General features: G+C 41.4%; 1 protein-coding gene across 1 annotated transcript in view; it reads right to left on the bottom strand.

Annotated features, from left to right (window-relative positions):
• The window catches only part of znf407 (zinc finger protein 407), a 165,894-nt gene that overhangs the window by 52,172 nt on the left and 99,208 nt on the right, over positions 1-14,514 (bottom strand). The window contains exons 7-8 of the mRNA XM_085422463.1: positions 6,782-6,865; positions 4,608-4,728 (exon numbers count right to left, since the gene is read on the bottom strand). Coding sequence (XP_085278589.1) covers positions 4,608-4,728; positions 6,782-6,865 — 205 coding nt within the window. The remainder of the gene's footprint in view (positions 1-4,607; positions 4,729-6,781; positions 6,866-14,514) is intronic.

Below are 14,514 nucleotides of genomic sequence, written 5' to 3'. Positions count from 1 at the left end.
ATACAGCAGTTGTTTTGTTTGCTCTTAATTTGACAGCCATATTAAAGATTAATATCAGTTTGTACATGCTTCAGATAGCTTTCCTTCGAAGTCTTTAATTCTCACTTGCTTTTGCAACTTTGTACTTTTGTATTACTCGCAGCAACAACTCCACCTCATTGTTAGTCCATTTATAAAAACTCTGTGCTTTTCCTCGTCATTTTACCGCGACGTTTCAACGAGCTGGAAAGTAAATAAGCGGCAGACAGAAATGAGGCAGGCTGAATCTTCTTGCATTTCACGCATGCGCAATACTGGAGCGTAAGCGTTTTCGTCCGTTTCAATGTGGATGCACAACTCTGTGAAAACGTCTGAAAACGCTAGTGTGGACGCGGAGCGTTTTCAGACAAAAACGCTGTTTGGTGTGAGTATTTCACAGACTGCTGATCTTCTGGGATTTTCCCACACAGCCATCTCTAGGGTTTACAGAGAATGGTCCAAAAAAAGAAAATATCTATTAAGCACCAGATCTCTGGGTGAAAATGACTGGGTGATGCCAGCAGTTGGAATAGAACAGCCACGCTGAAAGGAAGGCGAACGTAACTCAGCCTCTAATTACAACTAAGGCATACAGATCGCTTTTTTGAATGCCCAACATGTTAAACCTTGAAGCAGAAGGACTAAAGCAGCAGAAAACCACACTAGACCTGTCAGCTAAGAACAGGAAGCTGAGGCAACATTTTCATGGTAGGTTCAGAATTTGGTGTAAACATCATGAAAACCTGGATCCATTTTTTGATCTTCAATGGTACACGCTGCCGGTGGCAGTGCAATAATGTGAGGGACATTTTCTTAAAACACCACAGCCCACCTGAGTATTGTTGCTGACCATGTCCATCCCTTTATGACCACATTGAACGCATGATGTGATGGCTGCTTCCAATGGGAAAATGCACCATGTAACAGAGCTCACTTAATATCACACTAGTTTCTTTAACATGGCAGTAAGTTCACTGCACTCAAATGGACTCCACAGTCATCAGATCTCAATCCAATGGAGCACCTTGGCTGTGGTGGAACAGGAGACTAACATAATAGGCTTAAGGCTGACAAATCTGCAGCAACCGTGTGACGCTGTCATGTTAATATGGACCAAAATCTCTGAGGAATGCTTCCAGCACCTTGTTGAATCTGTACCATAAAGAATTGGGGTACTTCTGCAGGCAAAAGGGTGTCCAACCACGTACTAGCAGCATGTGCTTTATAAAGTGTCTACAGGAACTGACCTTAGTTGTCATTTTCATATTTTATCCAAAAAACTGTCAAAAATTGCTGTGATTACTTTCTTATCAGCCTCATAAGCAAAACAATAACAGATTCACAGGCAAATCACGGCCATCTGTTGACTTTTCATTGGCATACGGACAAAAAAAAGAACTTTAAACTGTCTCATGCTCCTAAATTAACACAAATGATGCTGTTAAAAAATGCATTTAATACCAAAAGTGAGCTGATTTCTTATTCGAAAGCGGGAGCATAAATAGATAAAATTTGAAGCGGAGCTAAAAGGTTCTAAAGAGAGCGCGGGTGGATTCCTAGGGGGGCCATGCTATCTCTCAGATATGGTAATGGCGTAATTGTCATATTAAAACAACACAACGTGCGTTTAGGAGTCAGCAGGTGTCACAGTTAGTGAAAGCCCACACCAGCCCTCCTACTATACACTGTATTAATTAGTCCAACGCTGTTTCAACTTCCTCCCCCACCCATGCACTCACCATGGGAATCAGCCATACTGATGCTCATCGGCTACATCACCCCTTCTCTGCCACTTTCTGCTTCTCCCCTCTCTCTCTCCCCCCTTTATTTAAGCCATTTCCATATTCCTCCTCCCAAAGACTGTATGGTAATGGGAGAGGTGTAATTGAGAGGCGCTTCGTTAGAGGAGATTTAAATGCGCTTCTTTGTGTGCGTTAAGAGTTGTGGGGGGTGCAGGGTCTGTATTTGGATCACTGGTGCTATTTGGATTCTTATTCTGCCAGGGAGGCCCAGTTATCATCATTAATGCCTCTCCCTCCTCCTTCGTCTCTCACTTCACTTTTACAAGGTCGCAAACCTTCCTGCCACTGACAGCGAGCGTGTCGTCCTCAAAGCCGCCGTCGCCTTGAATTGGAAACACTGCTTTAACAGGTAGATTGAAACATGAATGGTGCGGCATTCAATAAACAAAACCAGCCCCACAGTCACGGCGACGTGCAGGATTCAGAGGCTACATATCAATTAGGCCGTTTTAGATGCCACTGTGACTTTAATGAGAAAAAAAGAGAGTGGGGAAAAAAAATCCTCCTCTTTGTGAGCGATAAAAACAATTTCTTAAAAATTATAGTAAAGAAGTTTCGCAGCTTGCATAAACAGCTGCAGAGTAGTCAAATAGACATCATTAATTGACAGCCCAGGACTCACGGTGCAATATCATTAGAATATTTTTACCACTATTTCCCATCTATAATTATCCCCCCTCTATTATCTATCTCTGTATGAATGGTAGATGAGTGGCATTTGATAGATCATTTACTCCCTGCTCATTTACATGCATTTGAGAAGCAGCCTTGATGGGGATAATACTGCATTAAGTGAGAAACATAGCTGCCATTTAACATGCTACATCTATAAAACAGATACATTTTCTTTGGGCAAGAACTGTCAGTCACCTAGCTGCTTCATTAATGCTTCAATACTCAATATTGCTCTATGGCTGCATCCTATATATTTCATAAGCCCGGCTTGTATTACAAGGTCAAACAGGCTAACTCATCTACCAGCTCCTTATCACGGTCAGGCCACGAGAGACGTCACGGTTTTAAAAATGCATTCAGACAATAAAAGCCAAGCAAAGATGGGACCCCTCACGGGTGTCTAGGGCCCCACACATTCAATTCCTCATCCTCACATTAGCGAGCCCAGCAGGGCTTTTCCACAACGTCCCCTACACCTCCTCCCACCTTTCTTCCTCCCTTCGGGACCTCTCTAAACCCTCGGAGGCCACCAAAATGTTAATTGGGCTTCTAATTTACTGTTTCATTTGCTGCTATCTGTAACAATCATTATGTATCAGTGAAGGATCACAGGTCTGTATACAGTATCTTTCCCACTGTGAGGTTCAATCAGTGGAGCGGTTTGATATGAGTTTAAAATTTAAACAAAAGTAAAATGTAGGCTTGAGGATCTTATAAAATCTGATCCTTATGTGACTCTTTTGCACGTACACCCACTGACCTGACGAGAGGGACCTTTGTATTTTTATAGAGCCGTGTGTCTTTAGTGTGCAGAATTTTAAGCAACAAAACTTAATGCTCCTAACATTAAAATGAAAGACAGTGAAATCTGATAACTTTCACACGCATTTTGCTCAAAAATAAATGTTTCACCTCGTGACGATACTTAGAGTCAGGAGAAGAACGAGGTACATCACACTTAATGCTAGAAACTACCTAACAACAACAACGAAAAGGTCAATCTCAGTGTTGCACTCTGACAAAATATTGGGAAAAAATCTGTAGTAGTAAAACACAGAGTTGAGCCAACCAATCAGGAAGACAATACAGTCACTGGTTGTGTTAACAAATTAGATTAAATACAGGGCATAACCAAATATAAGCAGGATTTATCGTCTCAGAAATGAAACTTAATGAAACTTAAATTAAACAATAAAAGACCTATGCTAGTCGCGTCCTACACGATACCCAAAAGAGACGTTCTGTGATATCTTTGGACACCGGGAGATAAAATCCTTTGATAATTGCTGAAGAATAGCCTGACTGCAACTATTACTTCTCAGCATTTCATTTTTTTTCCCCCAAGTTGAACTGAATACAAAAGACAGATGAAATGAGTCAAGTGCTTCACTACGGCGGAGCAGGTGTAGCAAGCAGCTGAAATGACTTTGTCACAGAGGGGAAAAAACGAATGAAGAGTACATCTAAAACCAATGATGGGTTTGAGATCATTCCCTTTCACACTCTTCTGCCACATCCTGACGAGGAAGCGCGGGGTGAGAGAAAGACAGAAGGGGGGAGGAGAGGAGAGAGAGACAGAGAAAGATGGAGAGAGATGGAGATGTGCAACGCCAGCCAAAACTTTTTCAATTTCACCGACAATTTCCTGTGTAATTACTGATGCGGTATGATGGTGTTTTAATGACAGGGACCTGCCAGTGACAGTGACATTGTGTGTGTGTGTGTGTGTGTGTGTGTGTGTGTGTGTGTGTGTGTGTGTGTGTGTGTGTGTGTGTGTTGGGGAAATCTGGCTGGGCCTGTTGATGATGGCAGAGTGATGAGATGGAGCCGTGCTGTGGAGATTAGACCTGTCTGCCCTCAACGTCTCCCACCCACCCGCCACACACACACACACACACACTCAAAGCCACTAGCATTAACACCCCACCCTCTCCACCAACCCACCAAACTACCCCACAATGCCACCTGCTATCTCACCAACACACACACCACACTCTTACAAACCCACCCCCCACATCCCCATCCTATCCCCACCTATCAACCCTCTGATCATCAGTGCCACGGTGGCAGCCATCAGCGCCACCAACCGTGTGGAGGTCAATGAGGCGGTACCTGTAGTCGCACCAGGGGCAGCGGTACGGTTTCTCCCCGGTGTGAACACGTTTGTGCCGTGATAGGTGGGACTGCGTGGTGGAGGCGAAGTTGCAGAGCTTACATTTGAAGGGCCTCTCTCCTGTGGGCGGAGGGATTGAAAAGATAAGAGACACAGACAAGACAGCAGTGATGAGACCGTAGTGACCCACTAATGTGAGCTAAAACAAACATGCATACATTGAGAGATAGCAGGTAGCAGGATTTATCTGACAATGGGTGTAGGTCCCTCTGGTGCTGCAAAAAAACTTTAATTAATAAGTAAATATAAAATGAGGCGCTGTGTTAAACTCGACTATACAAAGACTAAACACACGGTTTTGTCAACTGTTGTATGAAAGCTGTAATTTTAAATCAGTTAAACATATAAGGGAAAAGCTCTGACAGGGTTTGCGTCTGCTGAAGAAAAGCCATTTAAGGATGTAAGTGGAGAAAGTTTTCTTATATTTTTAAGTAAAAGTTGAATAACAATAAAGGCTGGGATTCAAAGAAAAGTCACTTGTATAAAAGCATACAATATAAGGTTAATGGTAAAACTATGTATAAACAAATACTTTACATTTCAACTTCTTCTGTGAGAGTTAAACACATATTTTAGATCCAGCTGAAATGTGTGTTCTGTAAGAAGTGGAAGTATCAGTTGGTTGTAGTGCTGTGTTTTCAACCAAATCAGTTCATCTCTCAACAGGACCGGAAACTTATGTATAGATTTCAAAAAAATACAATGAGAGAGATATTTATGGTAATCCAGATAAGGCTTTTTACTGTTTGTACTGTAATTTCCGTAACTGAAGCACGGCCATTAATCTACAGAAATAGCATATGGGCTGCACAGCCAAAAACCTGTAAAGAACTCTGAAAACAGTGGGTATCTATGTGGTACAAGGATGAGGGTGGCCTGGTCTGATGAGACATTTATACAACAGAGACACCTGGATGGTTATTGTTCACCTAGGGAAGAGGTAGAACCTGCATGAACTGTGCTAAGAAGGCAAGTTGACGGAGAAGTGGGACGAAACGTTGGGTCCCCTCATTTAAGTGGACGTCACTTTGTTCCACTTACCTAAACAATGCAAACATACAGCCCTCCTATTAGCAGGATACCAACCTCACTTCACAACTACAAGAGTAAAAGGATCTGCTGCTAACATCTTGGTACCTGATACCCTCAGAGGACTTGTTCAGTCCATGCTATGATTGGTCATATCTGTTCTGGCAGCACCAGTGGGACCTACACAAGACAGGTATCTCTAATGATGTGGGTTATCATGTTTGTCTGGAGTGTAAGAATAAAAAACAAACAAAACAGGTTTTTGTTTTTTTACTTGTAATTAATTTTATTTGTGGCAGTTGTGTATTTTTGTTGTTTTTTTTGTCGTGACATTTAAAGGAACTTTGTTATATCCGCTGTTTCTTTAGCCATTCAATTTCCAATTGGAAAAAAACACAAAACACCTGAACAAAGCTGCTTGAGGAGACTTCAAACACAGAAATATTCATATTAGCACTGGTCGTTAAAAATCTGCACCTGTCAAACTGAGGACAGTCCCTTCATGTGAACCTGTATCGCCACAGATTTGGACATGTGGCTAAATCAGTGGAATTGACACGTGTCAACGTGGCAGAGGAGGACAGAAATTGGCGGTTTTAGGGGGAAAAAATGGCAGCAAAACTGAGGAGCAAACAAAATGAATAATGAAAACCTAAATGAATATTTATAACAGGATTCTTGATCCTTGGACGCCTGCCAGACAACGGCTAAGAACAGTATTTGTTTCACTATCTCAATTTCCCCCCAAAAAAACACTGGTTATTGACAGCCTATCTGAAAAATGCAATTTCCCTAAGCGACAGAATGACATGGTGAAATGATAACTGAAATTAAAAATCTCAGATTCAGTCAGCCACACTGGTACACATGCCTATCACTGACAGCAGCATGTCACACTGATGCGCCTGTGTGTGAGTGTATGTGTGCGACCGAGGGAGGGCAAACGGTTGCCTAAACTACACGGCTGCTCGGATCTCGGTGTCAAACACCTTCTGACATGGTGAAGGCATGAACACGTGGGAATCAGTTTGTGCGACAAGACAAGTTTCCAACATGAGTTCAGGGTGTGTGAGTCGGTGCTTACCTGTGTGTTGGCGTCTGTGTTTGGTGAGGGCATGTCTGGTGCCTCCCGCAAAACCACACAGGTCACATAAATAAGACTTTTCTCCTGCAGAGATAGAGAGTGAGAGAGAAACATAGTGCTTTAGGGATATCAGCGGTTGTGAAAAACAGAGTGGATGAGAAACCAGAATTATACGCAGGGAAAAATATTTTGCTTAATTTGCTTTTGTTTTTGCAGAAATGCTCTCATTCAAACGCAAATCACATTCAAGAGATTAAAAAATGGTTTAAAGATTAATTTCAGTCAATTAAAAATTTGAAGCTGAAGCAATTAAAGAGGTTCAGAACAAAGCCAAGGTTTACCATACCACCTTAAGTGAACATAACATGTATACAGCAAAAAAAGCACTTAAAAGCTCATCTAAATCTGTAAAAGCAGGCATCTGCTGGTAGCTATGGACCTGAGAGTACACCTGAAACACCCTATAGTATTCTGTGTGTGTGTGTGTGTGTGTGTGTGTGTGTGTGTGGGGGGGGGGGGGGGGGGGGGGGGGGGGGGAATAATTAAAGATGTCTTTGAAAAATGACATAAAGCAACAAAAACTGCTTATTTTTAGTTTCTGAAAATGCAGAAGGACATCAAACCTTTACGATCTGTATTTAGTCTGTTCTGTATCATTCTTTAAGTGAATGCCCATTTTTTTAAACTTATTTTGATATGCTAGGAATGTGAAGTCACTTAGAATGAAAAAAACAACTGGTTTTACAGCTGGTTTCGTTCACTCGAGCATGTTAATCTACACTGTTGATGAAAATGATCCAGGTTTCAGGTGTTTTCCTTCTGTCTGCCTCAAATCAAGATCAGCATAATTAATCTGTCCTTTAATTATACTTTTAATCGCTTTTAATTTTAATACTGAATTAACACGACTCAAAAAACGATCTAGCTAAACAGTAAATTTGCAGTCTCAATTATCACAGGGTGGTACTAAGTGAAGGGTTGTTGAATTTGATTTATGAAATCCCCTGAGTGGAAAAGTTTGATGCGGGAAAGAATGAGCAATCCCACTCTCGGTGGAAATGGTAGCCGAGGAGCCACTGAGCAAAATCTGAGAGCTCGAGTTAAGACAAAGAGGAGAGAAAATGGTTCGACAGGGAAAATGTGTGAAGTGGGAGAAAGGCAGAAGGCGAGAAAAGAAGAGACAGACTGAACAGATGAGCAGAGGGTCTAGTTGGCTAACAGATGAGCCAAGCAGAAGTCACAGATCACTAGTGTATATCCATCAGAGCTCTCATAGCTAACTAATTCCTCCAATCAGATGGATCCGTGTAAATATGTCAAATGGGGGACGGGAAATTGCCAGTGTGGTTTATTGACTGTGATAAAATCTGAAAAGCACCGCTGAACATAATTACATACTTGTCAGAGCCATAAAAATTAGCTTTATTATCAATGGGATGGTTTTGTACAACTTCATTTGGGGGCGATGCCTTCCAGATGGGGAGCACAGAGAGCTTTTTTACACTCCTCTTCTCTTCTCTTCTCTGCATCTGGCTCTGTCATTAACAGCATGATGGTCTTTTCTCTCTCACACTCCCTCTGTCTACCTCTCTCTCTCTTTCTCTGTGACTGCCATTGCACACAGCCAGTCACACACTCCTGCACACACACACACACACACACACACACACACGGCAGAAACATTTGTGATAAGATGCACTCGGGGAAATGCATGCGCGCATCTAGAGAATGGACACAGATGTGTATGCAAATCCTCACACAAATCAAACTGCATGCGGTGTGATATATGTCCATGTTGTGTACCTGCACATGTATGAAAACACTGTGGGCGCCGTGTCGCCCATTTTAGCACACACGGTACGTGCAGCTGAGCTCTCCATCACTTAAATATTCAGCTAAATGCTGATGTTGAACTCCAGCTCTCGCCACATACTGATAACACATTTGGGTGACTCTTCCAGCTGGGCCTCAGTAGTGCTCTGCTCCTCTCCTGCACAGATAGCAGCTTTCACTGAATCCGCAGAGACAAAGCAGCCTCAAGTTTCCTCTATTATACCCATTTAAAGCCACTCGACTGTGAGAAGAGTTTTAATGCAGTGCCACTTAGAGGGGAGAAAAACAGCCTTAAAAAGGTGCATTTGTTCACCAATTCATACAGGTTCACTTTTCAGTCCCTGTGTGGATGGCCTTTAAAGGAGCAATGTTTTCATATAAATGAATGTCCAGTCTGCTTTTTTTTTTATGTAGCTACACAAAAAAGAAAACTCTTTGTATCAGGTGAAAAGATTCCTCGAATTTACAAACGCATTATAGAACGATAAGATCTGCAGAGCAAGCTTGCAGGACAAGCTGAATCAAAGTATCGTGGTTCTCTATAACATGGATTCATCATGATTAAACACCGTACGCAACAAGACTACTTTGCTTTGGTAGCTTTAGCATGAGTTTCAGAGTCAAAAAAGAAGGCATTAACCTTCACTTGGACTGTGCAGTGTGCTTTGATGCAAAAAAAACAAAATCAACAAAAATTCTGTATCAAGCACCACAAACAGGACCCACACAGAACTCTTGAAACATAACCACAGCTGTAATTGTGAAACAAGGTTTTTTCTTCCCCATCTAGCATCCTACTGATTGCAGAAAACCTGGGTTTTCAAGGCCTTTGACTATAATGAATCAATAAATAAATAACACCTATATTCCACGTGTCTTTAAACTCTACATGAGTTACTAAGCATCTCGATCAGACCGTTTCTCCCCATCAGAATAACAGCGTGGGTCCCCTCCTCCGCCCTCTCCATCTCTCATTACACCCAACGCTACAAGACCCCACCACAGAAAAATCTATAGCCATCGATCCCTACGCCCAGCCGCGGTCGCCACAATTATTCTTGAGGAGGAAACGTTGGCGATAAATTACATGTGCGCTTTTCATCTGTTGTTCTGCGGGGTGGAGCACTCCCAGGACCAGGGTGGGGATGGTGAGGTGGGGTAGTTAAAAAAAAAAAAAAAAAGTGACAGGTTGCTATCAACATTGTACATCTGACTGCTAAAAGCAACATAGACCTTTCAGTCACCTTGTAACCTTGAATTGACTGCAAGCATGCATGACTCGGGTTAACCTTTGCCTTTAATAGGTACACTAATGACTCTTATAACTTCAAAAAAAAATTCACCTTAAAAACATATCTGTATCCTTTACCAATTTAAACTTTGGATCTAGCCTGAATTCATTTGAGACTGTGAACCCTGACCTCATACATCAGTCCTGAAGGCCAGATATACAAAGCTGCAAACAAATGCAATTCAAGTCACAGATCACGAACAGCTATGCAACTGAGTGTGCGCAAAATCCACACACTAAAATGTCCTAAAAACACAGCTCCCGCTAATACATTTGCACTCAGAGCCCTTAAACTTTTTTGGGGGCTATTTGAAAATAGCTATCACTTCGTCTCCTTTGTTCCCATGGTACACCTCAACTCTCCGCCCTTTACTGGAATTAAATACGCCTTATTGCGAGACAATAAAAGAACTTTGAAGTCAAAATATACAACCCTTCTTTGCATGTGTGTGCGGATACATATATATGTGTGCGCCTGTGTGCGTTTTAAATAACCCCGGAGGAGTCTGCATGCAGCTATAATTGCCTCCCTCATTAGTTATGTTTTAGCAGGAGCGGATGGGAGGGCAATTAATTTTACCGCTTAATTTTTGACACGGAATCCGCTGTTGTATTGATGTGCTCGCCATTTTGGGTCTCATTTTTCAGGGAAATTAATTGACAAAGTGTGAAGATTTATCAGCATATCGCCAGATTAAGCGACAAACTGAAGCAATGAGGAAATCAATTGTGGCCCTGTCGCTGTGTCCAGACCTCCTCTATGCACTCCACCACCACCACCACAATGCCCAAGAGCCTGGGAAAAACTGGGTGGGTCGGATTCAGTCCACTTATTTATTTTTTTGAGCCGCTCATTCATCAGCCGTTACAAATGACCCTGGCGGCTGTCGACCACTAGATCCCCCATCCACGCCCTCTACCCCCCTCCCTCGGACTGGTCTGTGAGCAGAGAATGATTAACATAAAAAACACACAAATCAGAGAGCAACAGTGAATCCCATTAGAGGCAGGAGAAGGAGCGCAGAGATTTTAACTTTTTTTAAGCTGTCCTTTTAGGGAGCGGGGCTCAGCATGTCACAATCAGCAACTCTATCCATGGGATCCCACTAACTTGATTTTGGTCATCTAGACGTTGCGTTTTCAGTGGGAGAAACCTCACCTGACTGCAGGTTTCCCCAACCTTATAAACAATATATTTGAATAACGGCCAAAATTAGCACCACTGACTAACAATGGTCCATGAAGTCAGTTTCAGGATCATTAATATGCACATTTTCATGACCAATTATCAGTGGCCATGAGTAACAAGTCTTTCCCTTTTCTCGTATCCATGGGATGACTATTATCTATCAAGCAAATGTTAACGGCTGATATCTTAGAAAAGAAAGCAGTCAGATAAATGATGTACAGGAGGGAAAGGAAGAGTAAGAAGAACAAAAGGAAAAAAATATCGTAGGCGAGTTAAGTACCCATCAACTGACTCATTAGAACCATTGATGACTTTCATGCCAATCACAGTTACAAGTTTGCAAGTAGTTAAAGCAAACCCTCATTAATAAGTATTTATTTCTTGTAGTCAGTAGAATGTTTTCACATTAAATCAAGGATATGAGGTTACTGAAGCTGTTGGGAAAACAGTAGGAAAGGTGAAGCTGGTGGTGCAGAGCTGGTGAGTGTGAATGTTTCTATTTTGAAGCATGTGTCTGAAAAACAAGTACTGTAAGATTTAGACTGACTCTGAGACGACCAATGAAGTTTATAGAATAGAATAGAATAGAATTCAACTTTATTGTCATTGCACATGCACAGGTACAGGGCAACGAAATGCAGTTTGCATCCATCCAGAAGTGCTTTAGTGATATAGATATATTACAATATATATTAGCAATAATATAGATATGTGAGTATATTACAGAAATGGGTCTATTATGGTATGTTATAATGTACACGGTATGAAGTATGTTGTGAATATTCTATAACTATAAGTATGTACAGGCTGTAGTGAGTACAAGCTATGTACAGGATATGAACAGGATATAAATATGAAAAACTATACAGAATATGAAATAAATAACTTTACAGAATCTGGGATATACAGCTATACAGAAATGGGAACTATGCAAGTTGTAAACAGTTGTAGGATTAAAGATTATCGAATGTACAGAATGATTATTTACACAGAGCTATACAGTAGTGCAGTTAAGATAAGTGAGGGTGTAGATAGTTTCTACAGAGGCTATATAAAGCTTTATGTTGAAACTCCAGCCACTTCTCTCTGAGACAGACACAGTGGGCAAAGGCAGTAAACGCAGGCTGAGTGTGAGAAAAAGTTTTTCTGGGGTTAAAATTTGTCATATTTAGTGTAAACTTTGCTGTAGGCTGAGAGAACTCATCCCCCTCTCTGTCCCTAATACCTCCAGAATGCAGGGGTGTGTCTAAAGGTGGTCATTGGGTGTCCACCTCTGAAATTAAGCTTTAGTTACTAAATGTCGAGCAGATTTCAATTGTTAAAATGAAATATACATCTACTAATAAACTATGCTATATTATTATAGTTTAAGATATGCAAAGAAACAACTTTTCCCCCCATGTATCAAATGTTAAACTGAAAACTTGATCGGTCACAGATGCTCTGCTGTTCATCTTATGTCACTCTATTGTACCTTTATGTACCACTGAACATTATATTGGCACATGAAATGCTAACACTCATAAAATAGGGCATAAAATATTTTGTAGCTTCTGAAAAAAGTGGTTAAAAAAAATCACCACAAAGCAATATTGAAGTCCAAAATAAGTTAAATAAAAGCAGGATTCTCATTTCAAACCAAGAAACAACAAGTGACAACTGTTGCTAGCACATTTCAACAGTTGGAGCTAGCTAGCAAATAAAGAAGTACCGTCACCTAATTTTGGTTTCTTGTATTATAAGTGTAATAAGGAAATATACAACACTAACTGTCTCACATCCAGTAAAAAATAGTAACTGTTTACACTGATTAGAGATAACTATCAACAGGTAGTCACTACTGCTGCTTTAATGAGTAATATCTAAATGAGGACTGCCGCAGAGTGACTCTTGGTGTGCTGAATTATTGAAAATCCATTTTCAAAAGAGTTCCCTGAAGTTCGGAGAGTGGTAATTCTCTGGTCCTGGTCAGTGTTTAAGAAAACATGCTATTGCTAATCCTAAACTTGTCCTGCTATGCCAAATTATATCTTTTCAGAGGAAGGTTTCAGCATTACTCAAGAATATACATGTTGTTGTCTTTGCATGCCGTTTGATTCCTCAGCCTATGCCCATCCTGCCCATAGTGTTCCAATTTGATGCTCTAACTGCTGTTTTGAGCAATTAGGAATCTTATTTTAAGTGTTATAAACCAATCAAACACACCTGACATAAACCTAGTCAATCAGAACTTGTAACTGTGATGACGTTCTCGATGTAGGGATGCTTTGGTTTCTCTTTCCTCGCGTTGTGACGTTTAATTTTACACTTTTACAACTAATGAGCTACGTATCATTACACTCTGCTCCAGTGCAAACACAGCAGTTAGTCATCGTCCTGCGAGCCTCTACATAATCCAGATGCATGTACTCTAACTCGCACGCCCTCCATTACTGACTGCTCTGTTCCCTGGGCAGATTAGTTCAACTTTTAAATCTCCTACTTATTTTATTAGTATTGCATCTTAGCCCTGTGAAGGAGACGATTTATAACTTTTAAACAGATCACACATATGCAGATAATATTTCAGTGTGTCAGGTTGGCTGCTGGAATGTGATTGCAATGATTGTAAAGCTGTAGCTAGCCGCCCTAACCCAGCACCAATTATAACTGGCAAAGGAGTGTCGGAGGTCACAGCAGAGCAAATTGTGTTAGCTTTTTTTGGGGCGTCGCTAATCAAGTCAGGTCTTGCTGCTGACTAAAATGAGGTTGTTTCAGGTTCAATCTTAATTCTCCTACTTTTATATTTCTTTTTTGGTCACCCGTGATCTTTCAAGTTCCTATATTCAATCACCCCCCCCCCCCCTCAATCGCTCAACTCGCTCTCAAGTCTGTGTTTCCCCCTACCAAATTCACACAAACACACACACACACACACACCACAGCATACCATCCCACACCTCTTCAAATGACAGCTAAGTGACAGCGTGACGCCAGCCACTTGATGGGGAATGATGAGAGCTGGAAACAAATGAAAATAAAACATCTAATTATGTCAGAGGCGCCTTGACGTTACATCACTGTTAAAACACATTTAAAATAACATTCAGCAAGCCTCGCACTGACACACATAGAAACCCGCGCACACAGCAGGCACCCGTGACGGATGGAGGGCTCTCCTGCAAGCACTCAGTCAGGCTGTCAGGCCACTGGCTGCTGCTGCTTCTGTCATTGACTTAAAAGGGCATCAAGGAGCCATGTGTGGGACATTACTGAGGCCGAGGGGAAACTGCTGGGCTGCGGCATAAAGACACTTTCAAAGAAACTGACTTGGGCTCCTATCGAGGGGCTCTTATTCAAGACAATATCCTCCCACTGCACCATCTGTCCATCCAAAGTTTTTAGCAAGTTAAAGAAGAAAACCACACAATTCAAAGCAGT

Source organism: Rhamphochromis longiceps, linkage group LG11, assembly GCF_057381845.1.
Source record: "Rhamphochromis longiceps isolate RC_006_pf linkage group LG11, R_longiceps_female_GT1.1, whole genome shotgun sequence".
In the NCBI taxonomy this organism is placed as follows: domain Eukaryota; kingdom Metazoa; phylum Chordata; class Actinopteri; order Cichliformes; family Cichlidae; genus Rhamphochromis; species Rhamphochromis longiceps.
Note: the sequence above shows the minus strand (reverse complement) of the source record. Positions and strands in the feature narration are given on the sequence as shown.